Source organism: Ascaphus truei, chromosome 13 (genome assembly GCF_040206685.1).
Source record: "Ascaphus truei isolate aAscTru1 chromosome 13, aAscTru1.hap1, whole genome shotgun sequence".
NCBI lineage: Eukaryota > Metazoa > Chordata > Amphibia > Anura > Ascaphidae > Ascaphus > Ascaphus truei.
Genome location: NC_134495.1, coordinates 20,119,961 through 20,143,028, shown reverse-complemented (window position 1 = coordinate 20,143,028; position 23,068 = coordinate 20,119,961). Strand labels below are relative to the sequence as shown.

The window sequence follows — 23,068 nt, the reverse complement described above, 5'->3', positions numbered from 1 at the left end:
ATATATGATGATAGAGATAGATGCCATTTCTTTTATCTAGCAACTGCATATCCAAAGAAAGGTTGCTTGCATAAAATAAGGTTTTAAGTATTATGTGTATAATTTCTGTATTTTTCCAAATTTTTTAAGGGAACCTCTTTAAAGGGTGTATCAGACACTAGGAACAAGAATCAATTCATGGGTCAAGTGTCTCCACCTACCAATGAAACCTGTGTAAAAATTTATGTTTAGTCAGAAAACAATTTACAGGAAGGATGTGGCCTTAATTTTGCAGTTTTTAATTTCATCATTAAACCAAGAACAGGTTCAGATTAGGCTTATGGCCTTACAAAACAGAATTGCTTTAGACAATGTTTTAGCTTCAAAAGGAGGGGTATGTGTTTGATTAAAGACAATGTTGTGTTTTTATTTCAGATCAGTGTAGCAATGTGCAGCATGAACTGTTGTGATGTTTCTGAAAATATATGATGATAGAGATAGATGCCATTTCTTTTATCTAGCAACTGCATATCCAAAGAAAGGTTGCTTGCATAAAATAAGGTTTTAAGTATTATGTGTATAATTTCTGTATTTTTCCAAATTTTTTAAGGGAACCTCTTTAAAGGGTGTATCAGACACTAGGAACAAGAATCAATTCATGGGTCAAGTGTCTCCACCAACCAATGAAACCTGTGTAAAAATTTATGTTTAGTCAGAAAACAATTTACAGGAAGGATGTGGCCTTAATTTTGCAGTTTTTAATTTCATCATTAAACCAAGAACAGGTTCAGATTAGGCTTATGGCCTTACAAAACAGAATTGCTTTAGACAATGTTTTAGCTTCAAAAGGAGGGGTATGTGTTTGATTAAAGACAATGTTGTGTTTTTATTTCAGATCAGTGTAGCAATGTGCAGCATGAACTTGATGAAATACAAGAGATTCAAAAGAGGTTTACAAAGGGAAGTGACAGGTTATCACCCTTGGGGGTTAGGTGAATGGCTTAGATCACTTGGAGCAAAAACTTTTGAATGCTTGGATGTGTGGGAGTGTTACTTGTTATATGTGTGTGTCACGTGTTGCAAAGGTATGATCCACAAGTGTGCGACCCCCTCCCCCAATCGGATGCCACTCTTTGCAGATGCCAGAAAACAGCAGTCCCTTGAAGAAAGAAGATGCCGATCACAGTTATTCAACTCCAAAAGACATATTGGCCGCAGCGCCTTACGAGACTATGACAGTGAAGGGCACGCGCCCTTGTCCTCTGAGTTATCCCTGGACTATCATCATGAACTTAATTCTCAAAAGCTATGTTTTAAGAATAAAAAAGGAGGGAGTGACAAAGTGAGAATATGACGTAAGGGGGAGGGTCTGACATAAACAGCACGGGGATCTATGCAACCATTTTGAGTCAGCATCCATCTTAGGTGCCTGATATTGTCTATTGTCTGTATGAAAGTTGGAATAAACGTTAGTTTAAAATACATTTTTTCTTCTGAAGTTCCAATTGATATTGAGCAGTTCAACTAAGCCAAAAACCTTGAGAATGAGGGCTAAGTGCCAATATTATGAAAATCTGAGACAGATAGGCACTGTCTGAGGGGGGGGGGGGGGGCAATGTAGAGTAAAAGTCACCGGCTTGTATAAGGAATATTAGCTGAGTCATTTCATTTCTAATATGCATCCCATAATAATGCTTTAACTCGATGTGTTCGTGTGCATAAGTTTGTTTACCTTTTACGCTTACGTAGTGACGACACGCAACCTTGTAGAGGGGGCGTGGGTTTAGTATTTTGTGTATAAATAATGCCTGTATGCCACCATGTCTTTGGGAGGGTTTTATTTTGAAACTCTCCTCTGCGTGTGCACCGCACAAAGAAAATAAACTTATTTGTCATTCTGCCAAATATATCCTCAGACTTGTGTTTTGTTATTCACAGCTTTTACAGAACTCTGCCCACCTGCCCAGCACTTGCTCCTCAGCCAATCACCTGACACCTGTCCCACATCTGCCTGGTAACACAAGGCTCACTATCCTGCCAAAATGGAACTAGCCGTAAACAAAACCCAGAGGCGAACGAGGGGCTTCAAGTGTCTACCGCCCCCTCTCCTCCCAATCCGCCCCCTCACTGCCTGTGCCCCCCACAGCTAAATGCTTTTCATTCTGGGTTAGAGTTACAAATACAAAATAAAAGTTGGGTGTGTGAGTCCTAGACTGACCATAGATTTTGGCCCCAGATTCCCATATGAACACCTCCCTCAGCCCAGTAACTATTCTGATTCAAAGCTAAGTGAAACTACATATCGTTTCAGCATAATGGGAAACTCACATTTCATTAGAACCAACAGCATGGAAATATAAAACATTAAGAAAAACATTTTTCTTTAAATAAAACTACAATAAGAATGATACAAATAACCTGCATTTAAAACGTTATAACTTTTTATCCTTTTAAAATGCTCGTTTTATGCACCATAAACTAAAGTTACATTTCATTGTGATATAGCGTAACACAGATACACATGTGCACTTATGTGAGCGTCTTCGTCACTGGTTATCCCTAAACATGCCTGGTCTTAGAGATGGGTCTTTTCCCTGTGTGTATTCAGGTGGGATAACCGATTAAATCCCTTCCCACATTCCCCACATACATACGGTCTCTCCCCTGTGTGTCTCCTCTTGTGTGTGCTCAGATGTGATAACTGACTAAATTCCTTCCCACATTCCCCACATACATGCGGTCTCTCCCCTGTATGTGTCCTCTTGTGTGTGTTCAGATATGATAACTGACTAAATCCCTTCCCACATTCCCCACATACATGCGGTCTCTCCCCTGTGTGTGTCCTCTTGTGTCTGATCATGTGGGATAAGTCACTAAATCCCTTCCCACATTCCCCACATACATATGGTTTCTCCCCTGTGTGTGTCCTCTTGTGTGTGATCAGGCTGTTTGACACACTAAATCCTTTCCCACATTCCCCACATACATGCGGCCTCTCCCCTGTGTGTGTCCTCTTGTGTTCTCTCAGGCTGGATAACTGACTAAATCCCTTTCCACATTCCCCACATAAATGCGGTCTCTCCCCTGTGTGTGTCCTCTTGTGTCTGATCAGGCTGGATGACTGACTAAATCCCTTCCCACATTCCCCACATAAATGCGGTCTCTCCCCAGTGTGTGTCCTCTTGTGTCTGATCATGTGGGATAAGTCACTAAATCCCTTCCCACATTCCCCACATACATGCGGTCTCTCCCCTGTGTGTGTCCTCTTGTGTGTGTCCAGATGTGATAGATGACTAAATCCCTTCCCACATTCCCCACATACATGCGGTCTCTCCCCTGTGTGTGTCCTCTTGTGTGTGTTCAGTTGGGATAAGTCACTAAATCCCTTCCCACATTCCCCACATACATGCGGTCTCTCCCCTCTGTGTGTCCTCTTGTGTCTGATCAGGGTGGATGACTGACTAAATCCCTTCCCACATTCCCCACATAAATGCGGTCTCTCCCCTGTATGTGTCCTCTTGTGTGTGTTCAGACTGGATAAGTCACTAAATCCCTTCCGACATTCCCCACATACATGCGGTCTCTCCCCAGTGTGTGTCCTCTTGTGTGTGTTCAGTTGGGATAAGTCACTAAATCCCTTTCCACATTCCCCACATACATACGGTTTCTCCCCTGTGTGTGTCCTCATATGTTTGTCCAGGCTGGATGACACACTAAATCCCTTCCCACATTCTCCACATACATACGGTTTCTCCCCTGTGTGTGTCCTCATATGTTTGTCCAGGCTGGATGACAAACTAAATCCTTTCCCACATTCCCCACATACATGCAGTCTCTCCCCTGTGTGTGTCCTCTTCTGTGTGTTCTGCTCTGATAACCAAGTCAGACTCTTCCCACTTTCTCCAAGATCTTTTCCTATGGCAGCTGCTAATATCTGTTTTTTGGAATGAGATGCAGTTACATTGTTTATTAATTGCCTTGACTGGTTGAAAGATGTATTTTCTGTCATATTTATTGGAATGTTGCAAGATTGTTCTGTCCTCATCTTTTCCATATACTCATTTGGGTGTTTGAACTTCAGATGTTAGAGGAGATTATCCTGACTGCTAAAAGCAATCTTGCAGTGTTGGCACAGGTGGATTAGGAACTTGCCTTTGTACTAGACGAGACAAAAAAAAAAAATACATATTTAGAAAATTAGGTGAAATTAGGCATTAGTTATCAAAAAAAAGTGTGTGTGTGCAAAGCACGCTCATTTTAAGTGAAATTTCTTTGTCCTTTGTCTCTATTTTGTCACAGAAATTGTATGTGATGGTGATGTTTTTATTTAAAATCCAAACACCCCCACATATGCTAAGTATGTTTAACGCGGTGTTGGAGAAAAGTCCTTTCCCGGAACAGATGCTCCAAGCGTCCATATCCCTTATCTATAAGCCCGGTAAGGATCCGCTTGACTGCAAAAGCTATAGGCCAATCTCCCTAATAAACATGGATATAAAAATATACACCAAACTAATTGCCAATAGATTGAGTCATATCCTGCACAGACTAATAAACCCGGATCAAGTCGGCTTCATTAAAGATCGTCAAGAGGCAGATAACACCCGACGAATTATTGATCTGCTAGAAATAGCCAATTCTAAACAGTTAAAAGTTATGGTATTAAGTCTGGGCGCAGAAAAGGCATCTGACAGGATTGACTGGGCATATCTGAGAGCCAGGCTTGGAGCGCTCGGATTCAGGGAAAAATTAGTAAACGCTATACTATCCTTGTATTCAAATCCAGCCGCCAAGGTTCAGCACCAGGGCTTCCCATCCACTCCGTTCAAGAGCGGTACAAGACAGGGCTGTCCACTTGCTCGCTCTCTGTATGGAACCGCTGGCAACCCACATCCGTATGAGCACAGACATCACAGGAGTAACTTTGAATAACCAAATCACATAAGGTGGCGCTCTATGCCGACGATGTCTTCATGACCATTTCTAACCCCTGACCTCGCTCCCAAACCTGTTTGACTTGTTAGGGAAATTTAAAAGGATTTTTTTTTTTTTTGTAAAATATTTTTATTGGAAATTCTGCAGACTTGTACATACAGTATATTTTTAACATGCATAATGTAGCAGATTCTTATACAGGTATCTCTTTATGTTCCATACAATATTTGATTTGCATTATATCCTTTTTATTTTTAATATAGTAACACTTGAACCTTCAACTCAACAACTAAACATTTACTTGTATTATGTCAATCCGTTATATCATTTTACCTTCAACTTATTCCCTCTTGATAGTATACCCCAGCCTTTGCTTCATCTGTTTTGACCCTCTGACAAACTAACCAGGTCATTTATATAAGGGCTCTTCCCTCCTACAGTATGTTTGTACTCTTTTCACCACTCCTGTTCGACCCATACACCTGTCTGATATCCTGAGGTATTTATTTCACTAGTCTTTTGGTATCGTCCATAGTCCTATTGGGTACTTTTCTACCCCCCCCCCGGTCTGTTTTTTTATTGATGGTGTAGTATTCAGAATCTTATTGGGGGATTCCTGGTTAGTGTGCGTGTTGCATACCATGTTGTGTGTTTAAAGTTTTCTTTGATTTTTGTCTTTGTCTCGTCTGACTGTGCGGCAATGAAGCTTTCCCAGATTTGGAAGAATCGTTCCGCTTTTTTTTCTTTGTCCGTCGTGGCTTCTACCCAGTCTAATGTGAATATACTAAACATTTTTTCTCTCCACAGCTGCAGAGATGGGGGAGTGTTATGTATCCACTGTTGCAAGATTGTTTTCCTTGCGGCCATAGCTATAATTTGTTTCAGTTTGCTGTTATCTGTTTGGTCCCCTGCTGCCCCTTCAACATTTAGGTTTATAATATTAAAAATCGCATATTCGGGATCTATACGGATTGTTGTATTTAGGGAATCTTTGCAGTACTCGCCTATTCGTGACCAGAACTCTTGGACCACTGGGCAGTTCCATAGGCAGTGCATAAGATCTGCCTGTGGGGCTGCACACTTTGTACATTTACTGTCTAGCGCTAATTTTGCTTTGTATCTGAATTTGGGCGTAGTATATGTTCTATGTAAAATGTTGTAGTGCATTTCTTGGTATATTGTGGATGGGATGATTTTCAACGATTTCTCAAACTGTCTCATGATAGTCTCCATATTTAGGTTTGGGCAGTCTGTTAACCAAGCTCCCATTCCCGGTGTGTTGCCATCAAAACGTAATGTTTTCTTCAGACATTGATAAAAATTTGATATTGAGATTTTCCCATATTTTGCCCTTTGGAAGAGAGCATCAAGTTGATTGTCTCTATCTGCTGTTGGTAAGTCGTTTAGTGATGTCAATGTGTAGTGCCTGGCCTGTAGGTATGCAAAGAATTGTGTGTTAGGTAGTGCGTATTTATCGTTCAGTTCCTGGAATGAGTAAATTGTGTGCTTTAGTTTATGCAGGAGCTGCCCTATTCCAAGGATTCCCTTCTTTTCCCAGGCCTCAAAAGGGTAATTTGCCTTCCCTTCCTGAAACCGCAGATTCTTAGCGAACGGTAAAAATAGCGACTTGTTCCTTTGTAAAGAGAGTGTTTTCTTGGCTCTATACCACGCTTTATATGTGCTGAATAGTAATGGGTTCTCTTTTATGGCTCTTGGTACCTCGTGAGAAGGCATATGTAACAAATATGCCAAGTTTATATCTGGGCACATTTGTTGGTCAATTTCATATATTGTGAAGTAGTTTGTGTGGTTTATCCAGTCTCCCGCATATCTCAAGAGAGCGGCCAAGTTGTACATTTTAAGGGAGGGGAGGTTTACACCTCCATTTCTTTTATGTTGCTGTAGTTTTGCCATACTAATTCTAGGCTTTTTGTTTTTCCATATAAAATTTTGAAATGCTTTGTTTAGAGCTTTTTCGTCTTTATCTCTTATTATAATTGGCAACATCTGCAGTATATATAGGATTTTTGGGAAGATTGTCATCTTCACCAGATGGCATCTCCCCAGAAATGTTATGCTTAAGTTTTGCCATTTTCGGAGCGTTTGTGTGATGTTTTCTATCAGGGGTCTAATATTAATATTATATAATTGATGGATATCGCTCGGGATGAGTACCCCCAGAAATTTGATGTGTTTTTTTGCCCATTTAAATGGGAAGGGGCCCTTCCACTCTATCTTTTGATTGCAGTCTAGAGCTAGTGCCTCTGATTTTTCATAGTTGATGGTTAGGCCCGAGACTTTGCCATATATTTGTATTGCTTCTATAATAGCGGGTATTGCCTTTTGAGGGTTTGAAATGAAAAGGAGCATATCGTCCGCAAATGCTGCGATTTTTAGTTCTTTGCCACCTATTTGAATGCCCTTGAATTCCTCCATCTGTTTTAGGTGTCGAATTAGAGGGTCTAGTGCTATATCAAATAGCATTGGGGATAGGGGACAGCCCTGCCTTGTTCCCTGTTGTAACGTGAAAAGTTCTGAGTTTAGTGCATTAGCTGTGATATAGGCTTTGGGGGAATTGTATATTGTTTGGATTAATGTTGTAAAATTCTCCCCAAAGTTTTGTGCCTGGAGAGTCCTGGTAATGTGTGCCCATGTAATTTTGTCGAATGCCTTTTCAGCGTCGAGATTTACTATTATGTTGTTGCCTTTGGACTGTCCTGCTGTCACCACCGCAGCCACAGCTGATCTTATACTCGTAACTGACTGTCTCCCGGGGACAAAACCTGTTTGCTCTGGAGATATAATATTGGGGAGAATATTTTTTAGACGGTTTGTGTACATTTTTGTTCGAATTTTTAAATCTTGGTTTAACAGGGAAATTGGTCTGTATGACGATGGTTGTTCCAGATTCCTGCCTGGTTTTGGGATGACAATTATTTTCGCTAGATTAAAATTTTGCGGCATTTGTTTTTCCTCCCTTATATGGTTGTATAGGTTGGTTAGTGATATTGCTATTTCTGGGTTTAATAATTTGTAGTATTCTGCGCTAAGGCCACCTGGTCCTGGTGATTTGTTACTTTTAAGTGTGTTTATAGTTTCCTGTACTTCTAGGGTTGTTATAGGTTGATCTAGGGCCTCTCTATTTGCTTGGGAGATCTGAGGAAGGTATGCTTCTTGTATAACTTTTTCTCCTAATTCTTTTTCATCTGGGATTGTTGTGTAGAGTTTTTTGTAGTAATTTAGGAATGTTGCACAAATGTCTTTGGCGTTTGTTGTTCTGCCACCCTCCTTGGTGCTAATGGACACTATTTGATTAGTACTTTTGGATTCTTTTGTTAGATTGGCCAACAATTTCCCCGGTTTATTGCCCCATCTAAAGTAGCTATTTTTTTGATACATATGTTGGGTTTGTGCTCTTTCACTCAGCAGTGCCTCATACAACTCTTTGGTTTCTAAATACTGCTTCTTATTTTGTTCTGTATTATCTGTCTTGTATATTTGGAATGCCTGTGTTAGCTGTGTGTTTAGGTTGTTCAGTTTGGTGTTTAGGGTTTTGTTTTTCCTAATACTGTAAGCAATTATATGGCCCGTAAGTACTGCTTTAGATGTTTCCCAGTACAGAATGGGTTCTACAGTGTGCTGCTGGTCGTCCGTCTCATAATTGGATAGAAAAAAATGGAGAGTGAACTCCAATGTTCCAATGCTGCAAATCATAAAAAACAAGACATGTAAACACTGTCCAGGAGTAACTAGGAAATGTCTCAAGGCAGGTGTAGAATAATAAATGTGAAGGGATAATATCAAGATGGTTATGAAGGTATAGGCACACCAGTCGGGGGTTAAATGCAAATGTGAACCTGAGATAAAGAGTAGTGAGACCGCAGCTACACCAACTTGTACTCAATAATGGTCCCAATAATGCTAACCTGACCCGACCGGTAATCCTGCCACCTTATCAGCCGTAGAGTGCAATAAAGCAGAAGTCCCCTCCAACCTGTATATGGCAGGGGAATCCCAGCTGTTGAACAATCAAAGAACCGGGGCGCTCCTTTCGCTGAATCTGCAGATGGAGACCGCAACTGCTCTGCTGCCTGGCTTGAATGCCAAACCCTCAGCTCACCGGTGTAGATGACGTAGGGGCTGCGTCACCAAGGCAACGGTCGCGCTGTACTGGGGTCCCGCGGGTCAGTGCGATCTAGCCCATGGATAACATTGGGGCTCCCACCCAGAAGGCAACCAGCCGTGCTGTGACCAAAACAGATGGCATATAGGTAGTGTCACAAAGCTCACCGGCTGTGCTGTGCTGGGGTCCCCGGGTAGAACGCTCCAACCCTCAGATCTTCCTGGGTCTGCCTCCAGAGGCAATCAGCCGTGCTGTGACTTGGGAAACTGCATGCAGGGTGTTCCTGTAGTGCAGATCAGCTGGATACTGCCTCCATTCAGTTCTAATGAAAATCACCTGTAGCCATAGAGACTGCTGTGTGCTCCATGCCAAATAAATATAAAGAGGTAGGAAAAGCGGATGGTCACTACTCCTAGTAAAACTACAAGCTAGTAAAATAAAATGACTTTATTTAGAAAAAAAGGCTGGACATCATAGTAGAACCACTCTAATGCGTTTCATCCCTAGCATGGGACTTTATCAAAGAGTTTATTGCCCCATCTAAAGTAACTATTTTTTTGAAACATAAGTTGGGTTTGTGCTCTTTCACTCAGCAGTGCCTCATACAACTCTTTGGTTTCTAAATACTGCTTCTTATTTTGTTCTGTGTTATCTGCCTTGTATATTTGGAATGCCTGTGTTAGCTGTGTGTTTAGGGTTTTGTTTTTCCTAAAACTGTAAGCAATTATATGGACTCTAAGTACTGCTTTGGATGCTTCCCAGTACAGAATGGGTTCTACAGTGTGCTGCTGGTCGTCCGTCTCATAATTGGACCACTGGTTTTGTAGATACGCTTTGAACTCTTTTGAGTCGGCTAGATACGTGGGCGTGCGCCAGCTTCGCGAGATATTTTTGGGTTTACTGAGTCTTAAGTTGATCCATATTGGTGCATGGTCTGAAATTATCATATTTTCTATTTTAGCGGAGTTTATTCTCTGCATTAAGTTGGTTGAGATTAGGAACCGGTCTATTCTTGAGAACATAATGTGTGCGTGTGAAAAAAAAGTGAAATCTTTCTCTAGCGGGTTTAAAATTCTCCAGGGGTCTACCAGTGTTGGGTTCTCCCTGAAGGATTTTAACGTTCCCCGTTGTGCGTGTGAGTGGTGCGGTACCCTTTTGTTTCCTGTTCTGTCAAGTGTCCAGTCCTCCACTACATTGAAGTCGCCTCCTACAACCACGGTCTCTGCGTCCAACTCCAAAATTCTTTGGTAGAGATCTGTGAAAAACAAATGGTTAGGCAAGTTCGGGGCATATACATTAAACAACAACAGTCTCGAGTCTTCTATGGTGATGTCGACCATGAGATATCTTCCTCCCGGATCTTTCAGAGTTTTATGGATGGTGTAGTTCACATTTTTGTTTATTAGTATTGCAGTTCCTCTTTGCTTTCCCGTGTATGGTGCCGCGATTATTTCTTGGATCCATGGTGCTTTTAGTCTTTTGGTATCTTCCTTCAGGAGGTGTGTCTCTTGGAGGAGCGTCACTTGTGCTTTGGATCTTTTGATGTGGGAGAGTATCTTCCTCCTTTTTGCTGGTGAATTCAGGCCCCCGACATTCCAGGAGACCATCTTGAGGTTGTTTATCCGGATTTGGGTATCCTCGGTTTCTACTTTAGCGTCATCTTGAGGCTGCATCTATCCAATTCCTTCTGTGGGGTTATAATCTTTGTTTTGTTTGCTTTCCATTGGAGGTGAGCCGTCCCAGCGAGCGGCCCCCTCCGGGTTTTTGGTATTTTGGAGTTTAAAGAAGTTTTGATTTTGGTTGAGTTTTTGGTGGACTTTTCCTGTCATGTCTTGTTTGGTCCAGCTTGAGAAGCAGCAACAGGCTGAGTCTGTGGGCTTTGTGTGGCAATTCTTGTGGGTTCTCACCAACCAGGCTGACTTAGTTGGCTTTTGCTGGCCTAGGTTTGCCAAGATTGCCTTTTGTTTAGTTCATGAATCGTTTGGTTGTGGATTTGGTCCCTCTTTAAAATGCGCGTGCGCTAATTCTGGTGACTCAAATAGCGATGGGAGTGGGCGTGGTGAGGGATTTGCGGTGGCGTGGCCATGACCTCACGCGGCTGGTTCGCCTCCGTCGCAAGTTCTAAGCTCAATTTCATTGCGTTTTATAAACCTGGCAGTACGGTGCGGCTGCACCTTCAGCGAGAAGGTGCGTACTGGGCCCAGCCCCATTGAGGGGCGGTGCTTATACGCAGTCACTGGGACCGCAGCCCAAGGCCGAGTCCATGGTCTGCGCTCATCCGCTGACCCGTGCCGACGCTTGTCAGTGAGCCCCTGCAGCCACAATGAGCAGCTTTAGCAGGGGCTTGCGCACGCGTCCACGTGCGGACGCGTAGCAGACGATACATTTTCCGTTTGAGCGCTGATGGGAGCGGAGGGCCGGTCACGTGAGCGGTTCCCCCAATGAGGGCGAACCAGCTCCGTGTCGTCACTGGCCCGCCCCCAGACTAGGGCCAGGGAAAGCACCCGATTTCCCTCAGCCTCCGCACGGCTGAAGTCCCTATGGACTCAGCTTAATACATACGGGCAGCAACGGTGCTGAACAAGGCTGTGAGGAGAAGACAGGACTGAGGGGAGAGGTGCAAAGAGCTGCTGTGATCACATGCTCATTGCCATTTACTTGAGTGGCTGTTTGTTAAAGTGCAATTGAGGTGTGTGTGTGTGTGTGTGTGTGTGTGTGTGTGTGTGTGTGTGTGTGTGTGTGTGTGTGTGTGTGTGTGTGTGTGTGTTATAATCAAAAAATAAATAGACGATACCGTTCTGTGGCTAACGAAATGCTTTTATTTGTGCGAGCTTTCGAGATACACTGATCTCTTCTTCCGGCGATGTTACACTGAATGAAGCAAGCAAAGGGAATACTTAAAAACAGTGTTTCTTGGAATGTTATCTGTGCTTGTCCCTCCCCGTGTGTGGATGTGATTTATGGCTAGAGGTGTTAAATGGTTCCTGAAAGTTAGTGATGTAAGAGTGTGAAGGGGGGGGGAGAGATACATGGGATGGTGGGGGGGAGAAATACATGGGATGGGGGGGGAGAAATACATGGGATGGGGGGGGGGAGAAATACATGGGATGGGGGGGAGAAATACATGGGATGGGGGGGGGGGAGAAATACATGGGATGGGGGGGGAAATATATGGGATGGGGGGGGAGAAATACATGGGATGGGGGGAGGAGAAATACATGAGATGGGGGGGGAGAAATACATGGGATGGGGGGGGAGAAATACATGGGATGGGTGGGGGAGAAATACATGGGATGGGGGGGGGAGAAATACATGGGATGGGGGGGAGAAATACATGGGATGGGGGGGAGAAATACATGGGATGGGGGGGGAGAAATACATGGGATGGGGGGGAGAAATACATGGGATGGGGGGGAGAAATACATGGGATGGGGGGGAGAAATACATGGGATGGGGGGGGAGAAATACATGGGATGGGGGGGGGGAGAAATACATGGGATGGGGGGGGGGGGGAAATACATGGGATGGGGGGGAGGAGAAATACATGGGATGGGGGGGAGGAGAAATACATGGGATGGGGGGGAGGAGAAATACATGGGATGGGGGGGGGAAATACATGGGAAAGGAGGGGGGGACAGACATGGGAATGGGGGGGGGAAAGACATGGGAATGGGGGGGGAAATACATGGGAAAGGGGGGGGGAAATACATGGGGAAGGGGGGGAAATACATGGGAAAGGGGTGGGAAATACATGGGAAAGGGGGGGGGGGAAATACATGGGGAAAGGGGGGGGGAAATACATGGGAAAGGGGGGGGAGGAAATACATGGGAAAGGGGGGGGAGGAAATACATGGGAAAGGGGGGGGGAAATACATGGGAAAGGGGGGGGGAACCATGGGAAAGGGGGGGGGAAATACATGGGAAAGGGGGGGGGAAATACATGGGAAAGGGGTGGGAAATACATGGGAAAGGGGGGGGGAACACAAGGGAAAGGGGGGGAGGAAATACATGGGAAAGGGGAGGGGAAATACATGGGAAAGGGGGGGGAATACATGGGAAAGGGGGGGAAATACATGGGAAAGGGGGGGGGGGAATACATGGGAAAGGGGGGGGGGAAATACATGGGAAAGGGGGGGGGAAATACATGGGAAAGGGGGGGGAAATACATGGGAAAGGGGGGGGAAATACATGGGAAAGGGGGGGGAAATACATGGGAAAGGGGGGGGAAATACATGGGAAAGGGGGGGGAAATACATGGGAATGGGGGGGGGAATACATGGGAAAGGGGGGGGAAATGCATGGGAAAGGGGTGGGGGAAATACATGGGAAAGGGGGGGGGGAAATGCATGGAAAAGGGGTGGGGAAAATACATGGGAAAGGGGGGGGAAATACATGGGAAAGGGGGGGGAAATACATGGGAAAGGGGGGGGAAATACATGGGAATGGGGGGGGAAATACATGGGAATGGGGGGGGGAAATACATGGGAAAAGGGGGGGGAATGCATGGGAAAGTGGGGGAAATGCATGGGAAAGGGGTGGGGGAAATACATGAGAAAGGGGGGGGGGAATACATGGAAAGGGGGGGGGAATACATGGGAATGGGGGGGGGAAATGCATGGGAAAGGGGTGGGGGGAATGCATGGGAAAGGGGTGGGGGAAATACATGGGAAAGGGGTGGGGGAAATACATGGGAAAGGGGGGGAGAAATACATGGGAAAGGGGGGGGAAATACATGGGGAAGGGGGGGAAATACATGGGAAAGGGGGGGGGATACATGGGAAAGGGGGGGGAATACATGGGAAAGGGGGGGGGGAAATACATGGGAAAGGAGGGGGGGAAATACATGGGAAAGGGGGGGGAATACATGGGAAAGGGGGGGGGAAATACATGGGAAAGGGGGGGGAATGCATGGGAAAGGGGGGGGGAATGCATGGGAAAGGGGTGGGGGAAATACATGGGAAAGGGGGGGAATACATGGGAAAGGGGGGGGAAATACATGGGAATGGGGGGGAAATGCATGGGAAAGGGGGGGGAAATACATGGGAAAGGGGTGGGAAATACATGGGAAAGAGGGGGGGACAGACATGGGAATGGGGGGGGAAAGACATGGGAATGGGGGGGGAATACATGGGGAAGGGGGGGGAAATACATGGGAAAGGGGTGGGAAATACATGGGAAAGGGGGGGTGGAAATACATGGGGAAGGGGGGGAAAATACATGGGAAAGGGGGGGAAATACATGGGAAAGGGGGGGGGAAATACATGGGAAAGGAGGGGGGGAATACATGGGAAAGGGGGGGGGGAAATACATGGGAAAGGGGGGGAAATACATGGGAAAGGGGGGGGAAATACATGGGAAAGGGGGGGTGAATACATGGGAAAGGGGGGGGAAATGCATGGGAAAGGGGTGGGGGAAATACATGGGAAAGGGGGGGGGGAATACATGGGAAAGGGGGGGGAAATACATGGGAATGGGGGGGGAAATGCATGGGGAATGGGGGGGGGGAAAAATGGGAAAGGGGGGGGGAAATACATGTGAAAGGGGGGGAAATACACGGGAAAGGGGGGGGGAAATACATGGGAAAGGGGGGGTGAATACATGGGAAAGGGGGGGGACAGACATGGGAATGGGGGGGAAAGACATGGGAATGGGGGGGGAAAGACATGGGAATGGGGGGGGAAATACATGTTAAAGGGGGGGGGAATACATGGGGAAGGGGGGGGAAATACATGGGAAAGGGGTGGGAAATACATGGGAAAGGGGTGGGAAATACATGGGAAAGGGGGGTGGAAATACATGGGAAAGGGGGGGAAATACATGGGAAAGGGGGGGAAATACATGGGAAAGGGGGGGTGAATACATGGGAAAGGGCGGGGGAAATGCATGGGAAAGGGGTGGTGGAAATACATGGGGAAGGGGGGGGAATACATGGGAAAGGGGGGGAAATACATGGGAAAGGGGGGGGAAATACATGGGAAAAGAGGGGGGGAATACATGGGAAGGGGGGGGGGAAATACATGGGAAAGGGGGGGGGGGAAATACATGGGAAAGGGGGGGGGGGAAATACATGGGAAAGGGGGGGAAATACACGGGAAAGGGGGGGGGAAATACATGGGAAAGGGGGGGTGAATACATGGGAAAGGGGGGGGGGAATGCATGGCAAAGGGGTGGGGGAAATACATGGGAAAGGGGGGGGAATACATGGGAAAGGGGGGGGAAATACATGGGAATGGGGGGGGAAATGCATGGGAAAGGGGGGGGAAATACATGGGAAAGGGGTGGGGGAAATATATGGGAAAGGGGGGGGGAATACATGGGAAAGGGGGGGGAAATACATGGGAATGGGGGGGGAAATACATGGGAAAAGAGGGGGGGAATACATGGGAAGGGGGGGGGGAAATACATGGGAAAGGGGGGGGGGGAAATACATGGGAAAGGGGGGGGGGGAAATACATGGGAAAGGGGGGGAAATACACGGGAAAGGGGGGGTGAATACATGGGAAAGGGGGGGGAAATGCATGGGAAAGGGGTGGGGGAAATACATGGGAAAGGGGGGGGGGAATACATGGGAAAGGGGGGGGAAATACATGGGAATGGGGGGGGAAATGCATGGGGAATGGGGGGGGGAAAAAATGGGAAAGGGGGGGGGAAATACATGTGAAAGGGGGGGAAATACACGGGAAAGGGGGGGGGAAATACATGGGAAAGGGGGGGTGAATACATGGGAAAGGGGGGGGACAGACATGGGAATGGGGGGGAAAGACATGGGAATGGGGGGGGAAAGACATGGGAATGGGGGGGGGAAATACATGTTAAAGGGGGGGGAAATACATGGGGAAGGGGGGGGAAATACATGGGAAAGGGGTGGGAAATACATGGGAAAGGGGTGGGAAATACATGGGAAAGGGGGGTGGAAATACATGGGAAAGGGGGGGAAATACATGGGAAAGGGGGGGAAATACATGGGAAAGGGGGGGTGAATACATGGGAAAGGGCGGGGGAAATGCATGGGAAAGGGGTGGTGGAAATACATGGGGAAGGGGGGGGAATACATGGGAAAGGGGGGGAAATACATGGGAAAGGGGGGGGAAATACATGGGAAAAGAGGGGGGGAATACATGGGAAGGGGGGGGGGAAATACATGGGAAAGGGGGGGGGGGAAATACATGGGAAAGGGGGGGGGGAAATACATGGGAAAGGGGGGGAAATACACGGGAAAGGGGGGGGGAAATACATGGGAAAGGGGGGGTGAATACATGGGAAAGGGGGGGGGGAATGCATGGCAAAGGGGTGGGGGAAATACATGGGAAAGGGGGGGGAATACATGGGAAAGGGGGGGGAAATACATGGGAATGGGGGGGGAAATGCATGGGAAAGGGGGGGGAAATACATGGGAAAGGGGTGGGGGAAATATATGGGAAAGGGGGGGGGAATACATGGGAAAGGGGGGGGAAATACATGGGAATGGGGGGGGAATGCATGGGAAAGGGGGGGAAATGCATGGGAATGCATGGGAAAGGGGTGGGGGAAATACATGGGAAAGGGGGGGGAAATACATGGGGAAGGGGGGGAAATACATGGGAAAGGGGGGGATACATGGGAAAGGGGGGGGAATACATGGGAAAGGGGGGGGGAAATACATGGGAAAGGAGGGGGGAATACATGGGAAAGGGGGGGGGAAATACATGGGAAAGGGGTGGGGGAAATACATGGGAAAGGGGGGGGGAATACATGGGAAAGGGGGGGGGGAAATACATGGGAATGGGGGGGAAAAGCATGGGAAAGGGGGGGGAAATACATGGGAAAGGGGTGGGAAATACATGGGAAAGAGGGGGTGAAATACATGGGAAAGGGGTGGGAAATCCATGGGAAAGGGGGGGGACAGACATGGGAATGGGGGGGGGAAAGACATGGGAATGGGGGGGGGAAATACATGGGAAAGGGGGGGGGGAAATACATGGGGAAGGGGGGGGAAATACATGGGAAAGGGGTGGGAAATACATGGGAAAGGGGGGGTGGAAATACATGGGGAAGGGGGGGGAAATACATGGGAAAGGGGGGGGAAATACATGGGAAAGGGGGGGGGGTAATACATGGGAAAGGGGGGGGGGGAAATACATGGGAAAGGGGGGGAAATACATGGGAAAGGGGGGGGGAAATACATGGGAAAGGGGGGGTGAATACATGGGAAAGGGGGGGGAAATACATGGGAAGGGAGGGGGAGAAATACATGGGAAGGGGGGGGAGAAATACATGGGATGGGGGGGAGAAATACATGGGAATGGGGGGGAGAAATTCATGGGAAGGGGGGGGAAAAAAGACAATGTCGGCGCCAAACAATAAAATGAATCAAACCATATGGTTTGATTCATTTTATTGTTTGGCGCCGACATTGTCTTTTTTCCTTTCACTTGTGTTACTGACTGTACAGTCAGTTGTTGTCTGGCTGCCAATTTTTATTAATTGTCCCATAGGGGCTTATGTTCTTTAGCGCTATTTTGCACCGTCTTTTTTGCTTATGGGAAGGGGGGGGGGAAATACATGGGAAAGGGGGAGGGAAAGTACATGGGAAAGGGGGGGGGGGAAATACATGGGAAAGGGGGGGAGGAAATACATGGGAAAGGGGGGGGGAAATACATGGGATGGGGGGGAAATACATGGGAAAGGAGGGGGGGAAATACATGGGAAAGGGGGGGGGGAGAAATACATGGGATGGGGGAGGAGAAATACATGGGAGGGGGGGAGAAATACATGGGAAAGGGGTGGGAAATACATGGGAAAGGGGGGGGGAAATACATGGGAAAGGGGGGGGAATACATGGCAAAGGGGGGGGGAGAAATACATGGGAAAGGAGGGGGGGAATACATGGGAAAGGGGGGGGGAATACATGGGAAAGGAGGGGGGGAATACATGGGAAAGGGGGGGAAATACATGGGAAAGGGGGGGTGAATACATGGGAAAGGGGGGGGGAAATACATGGGAAGGGGGGGAGAAATACATGGGAAGGGGGGGGAGAAATACATGGGATGGGGGGGAGAAATACATGGGAATGGGGGGGGAGAAATTCATGGGAAGGGGGGGGGAAATACATGGGAAAGGGGGAGGGGAAATACATGGGAAAGGGGGGGGAAATACATGGGAAAGGGGGGGAGGAAATACATGGGAAAGGGGGGGAGGAAATACATGGGATGGGGGGAAATACATGGGAAAGGAGGGGGGGAAATACATGGGAAAGGGGGGGGAGAAATACATGGGATGGGGGGGAGAAATACATGGGAAAGGGGTGGGAAATACATGGGAAAGGGGGGGGGAAATACATGGGAAGGGGGGGGGAATACATGGCAAAGGGGGGGATAAATACATGGGAGGGGGGGAGAAATACATGGGAAAGGGGTGGGAAATACATGGGAAAGGGGTGGGAAATACATGGCAAAGGGGGGGGAGAAATACATGGGAAAGGGGGGGGGAATACATGGGAAGGGGGGGAGAAATACATGGGATGGGGGGGAGAAATACATGGGAAGGGGGGAAGAAATTCATGGGAAGGGGGGGGGGGAAATACATGGGAAGGGGGGGGAGAAATACATGGGAAAGGGGGGGAAATACATGGGAAAGGGGGGGGGGGGAAATACATGGGAAAGGGGGGGGAAATACATGGGAAGGGGGGGGAAATACATGGGATGGGGGGGGGAAATACATGGGAAAGGGGGGGGAAATACATGGGAATGGGGGGGAAATACATGGGAAAGGGGGGGGGAAATACATGGGAAAGGGGGGGGGAAATACATGGGAAAGGGGGAGGGGAAATACATGGGAAAGGGGGGGGGGAATGAATGGGAAAGGGGTGGGGGAAATACATGGGAAGGGGGGGGAAATACATGGGAAGGGGGGGGAAACATGGGAAAGGGGTGGGAAATACATGGGAAAGGGGTGGGAAATACATGGGAAAGGGGGGGAATACAAGTGAAAGGGGGGGGAATACATGGGAAAGGGGGGGAATACATGGGAAAGGGGGGGGGAAATACATGGGAAAGGTGGGGGAAATACATGGGAAAGGGGGGGGAAATACATGGGAAAGGGGGGGAGGAAATACATGGGAAAGGCGGGGGAATACATGGGAAAGGGGGGGGGAAATACATGGGAAAGGGGGGGGAAATACATGGGAAAGGGGGGGGGAAATACATGGGAAAGAGGGGGGAAATACATGGGAAAGGAGGGGGGAAATACATGGGAAAGGAGGGGGGGAATACATGGGAAAGGAGGGGGGAAATACATGGGAAAGGAGGGGGGAAATACATGGGAAAGGGGTGGGGAAATACATGGGAAAGGGGGGGGAAATACATGGGAAAGGGGGGGGAAATACATGGGAAAGGGGGGGGGAAATACATGGGAAAGGGGGGGGAAATACATGGGAAAGGGGGGGGAAATACATGGGAAAGGGGGGGGGGAAATACATGGGAAAGGGGGGGAAATACATGGGAAAGGGGGGGGAAATACATGGGAAAGGGGGGGGAAATACATGGGAAAGGGGGGGGAAATACATGGGAAAGGGGGGGGAAATACATGGGGAAGGGGGGGAATACATGGGAAAGGGGGGGAAATACATGGGAAAAGGGGGGGGAATACATGGGAAAAGGGGGGGGGAATACATGGGAAAAGGGGGGGGGAATACATGGGAAAGGGGGGGGAAATACATGGGAAAGGAGGGGGGGAAATACATGGGAAAGGGGGGGGAAATACATGGGAAAGGGGGGAGACTACATGGGAAAGGGGGGGGAAATACATGGGAAAGGGGGGGGAATGCATGGGAAAGGGAGGGGGGAATGCATGGGAAAGGGAGGGGGAAATGCATGGGAAAGGGGTGGGGGAAATACATAGGAAAGGGGGGGCGAATGCATGGGAATGGGGGGGGAAATACATGGGAATGGGGGGGAAATGCATGGGAAAGGGGTGGGAAATACATGGGAAAGAGGGGGGGAAATACATGGGAAAGGGGTGGGAAATACATGGGAAAGGGGGGGGGACAGACATGGGAATGGGGGGGGAAAGACATGGGAATGGGGGGGGGAAAGACATGGGAATGGGGGGGGGGAAGACATGGGAATGGGGGGGGGAAATACATGGGAATGGGGGGGGGGAAATACATGGGAATGGGGGGGGGAAATACATGGGAATGGGGGGGGGGAATACATGGGAATGGGGGGGGGAAATACATGGGAAAGGGGGGGAAATACATGGGAAAGAGGTGGGAAATACATGGGAAAGGGGGGGTGGAAATACATGGGGAAGGGGGGGAAATACATGGGAAAGGGGGGGAAATACATGGGAAAGGAGGGGGGGGAATACATGGGAAAGGAGGGGGGGGAATACATGGGAAAGGGGGGAGGAAATACATGGGAAAGGGGGGAGGAAATACATGGGAAAGGGGGGGAAATACATGTGAAGGGGGGGGAGAAATACATGGGAAGGGGGGGGAGAAATACATGGGAAAGGGGGGGAGAAATACATGGGAAGGGGGGGAGAAATACATGGGATGGGGGGGAGAAATACATGGGATGGGGGGGGAGAAATACATGGGAAGGGGGAGGGAGAAATTCATGGGAAGGGGGGGGGAAATACATGGGAAAGGGGGGGGGGGGAAATACATGGGAAAGGGGGGGAAATACATGGGAAAGGGGGGGGAATACATGGGAAAGGGGGGGGGGAATACATGGGAAAGGGGGGGGGGAAATACATGGGAAAGGGGGGGGGAAATACATGGGAAAGGCGGGGAGGAAATACATGGGAAAGGGGGGGGGAAATACATGGGAAAGGCGGGGAGGAAATACATGGGAAAGGGGGGGGGGAAATACATGGGAAAGGGGGGGTGGAAATACATGGGAAGGGGTGAGGGGGCTCGCAACACCATCGACACGGGGAGTGGAGTGGCCTGCTTAAATTGTTTCTCCTGGGCCCCACAATTTCAGTCGGCGGCCCTGGTGAAGCAGGCCTCTTAATCAAAGGTGCTGCGCAATGGTTTGTCCCCTTTATATGCATATGAAACACCGTTTGGAGGAAAGACATGTCTAAAGCCATGGACGTGGATAACAGGACTGGCTTTCATAACCATATACGTGACAGGTATTGTACTGTTCTGTTCCATTTGCGCCTGGGACTTGATTTGTGTGTTCAAGTTGTGTATTTGATACGTTTTGGAAGACTTGTCTGTCTTGTCCCTTATGCTCTTGGTCCGGGGTGGGAAGGGAGCGGTAATTTCGGGAACACTTCAATTATCCACACTATAAATTGATGCCCACCCACAAGGGTTGTTAATTCTCTCCTGAGGAAGCTGTCTACGTACAGCGAAACTCATAGAGCTTTATCGTCAGTCTGCTGCAGCTGCCCCCTGAGTGAAGACGTTTCAGCTGTTGCTGATCCGCTGCCATCTATCTTCCCCGCTCCCAACCGGTTGTCGTCACCCGTTTACCGGAAGTGACATCAGACGCCATCCATCGGCGGCGAGGTGGGAGCCAAAGGAAGACGATACAGCAAGCCTTTCCACACGGGACCAGCCCTCTACTGTCTCACGATACCCTTATGTGTACATATTTTATGTACTTATTGTAAGTACATTTCTTACTTTGCTTGATGTGATAAATTGTGTCTATTGCGATCTACACTATGGTCCGTTTCTATTTTACATGAACAACACACTTTGTTTGGATCTGAGTTCACGCCACCTGTATGATCTCCGTTCGGAGTTACTTCTCCTCCTGAATCTCCTTCTCTGCTGAAGATCCAGTTTTACATATACTGACAGTGTCAGACCATTGCCCTTGTTTATTCCACTTGTTGTAAGTAGGAATTGCTACAGAGCCAAGAATTCATTGCTTTCCATGATGTGTTAATATACTGCACCATTATTGTTTATATCTTTTTATTTTTTGGTGTGTTCCCGAAATTACCGCTCCCTTCCCACCCCGGACCAAGACTGTTTTCTGTAAGGAATCCTTACATATTCCTTGGAAGGTTGAGAAGTATTTTGGCCGCATATCACTTCAGTGTTTATATATTTTGTCACTTTCATTTTTATTGTGGGTGTTCTTAGCGCCGATACAAATCACTTGGGTTCACTTGTCCCTAATGCTGCAATTTCTTCAATCTTGGACTGATCTGTTACACTCCTTTGATTGGGAATATATTTCAATGCTTTCAACTTGCTGATATAAAAGAGTTGGCCCATTTATTATTGGAAGATGTCATTAAGATCAAACCCACAGTCAATAATATATATAGACCTGGGGTCTCTGTATTTGGGGTCGGTCACATCCTTCACCTTTTAGGTATAGCTTTATGAGTACACTAGGTATGCTGCCCAACAAGCCATCTTTAGGCTAAGCGCTCTGTGTATGTAAATAGTTATTTTATTGCAGTAAGGTGTATGGTCTGAGGAAACGCCACGTGTTTGCATATACCCGCTCTGATGTTTTGAATACAAAGTAAGTTACTTACAGAGAACGCTCCTGTATGCTTCCTGCACCACTGTATTTCTGTATCTTCATTCCCGGAAGTGGAGACAATAACTACATCCGGGTCACAGCTCTCAGTCCTACTGCGCATGCTCACACGAAGGGGTTCAAGGGAGTTGTAGTTTTTAGACTTCAAAACGGATCACGTGTCACATGCTGTGTAGATTAGAAACAAGACAGTAACATTTCCCAGGCACTGTGCTAGGGAAAGATAGTTTCTGCTGCATGTAGATGTATATACTCCTCTTGGTCCTTCATATATATCAGTAAAGCTGCTTCAGTTCCTCCCTTTTGGCCAATGTTTATATGAAGGAGGTAAGCTGGAGAGGACATAACCCTTGAGGCTGTAACACAACTGAAGTACTGCGCACGCGCCCCATAAAATAATCTGGAGCATGTGTTACCATCGGTGAAAATGGTAAAGAAAGAGACAGCACTCAGTATGTAATCAAAATAATAATATACTGAAAAATGACACACAATCCGACGTTTCGAAGCACATAGAGTAGGGTGACCAGACTTA

The 23,068-nt window shown here is 47.6% G+C and overlaps 1 protein-coding gene across 2 annotated transcripts; it reads right to left on the bottom strand.

Moving 5' to 3' along the window:
* Nucleotides 1-754: 754 nt before the first annotated feature.
* LOC142464996 (uncharacterized) lies at nt 755-22,618 on the bottom strand. 2 transcript variants are annotated; one of them, XM_075568816.1, is made up of 3 exons: nt 22,529-22,618; nt 9,205-10,292; nt 755-4,138 (listed from the first exon to the last, which is right to left on the bottom strand). In XM_075568816.1, exon 3 carries the CDS (start codon nt 4,031-4,033, stop codon nt 2,555-2,557), a length of 1,479 nt encoding a protein of 492 aa, XP_075424931.1. In that variant the 5' UTR covers nt 4,034-4,138; nt 9,205-10,292; nt 22,529-22,618; the 3' UTR covers nt 755-2,554. The 2 variants fall into 2 exon arrangements, with proteins under 2 accessions (XP_075424931.1, XP_075424932.1); XM_075568817.1 differs by lacking the exon at nt 9,205-10,292 and having other exon boundaries at nt 22,529-22,575.
* Nucleotides 22,619-23,068: the final 450 nt, after the last annotated feature.

What these genes read in the sequence shown, in the direction of transcription:
- LOC142464996 (XM_075568816.1), bottom strand. Translation starts at nt 4,033, where the DNA reads ATGGAAAAGATGAGGACAGAACAATCTTGCAACATTCCAATAAATATG.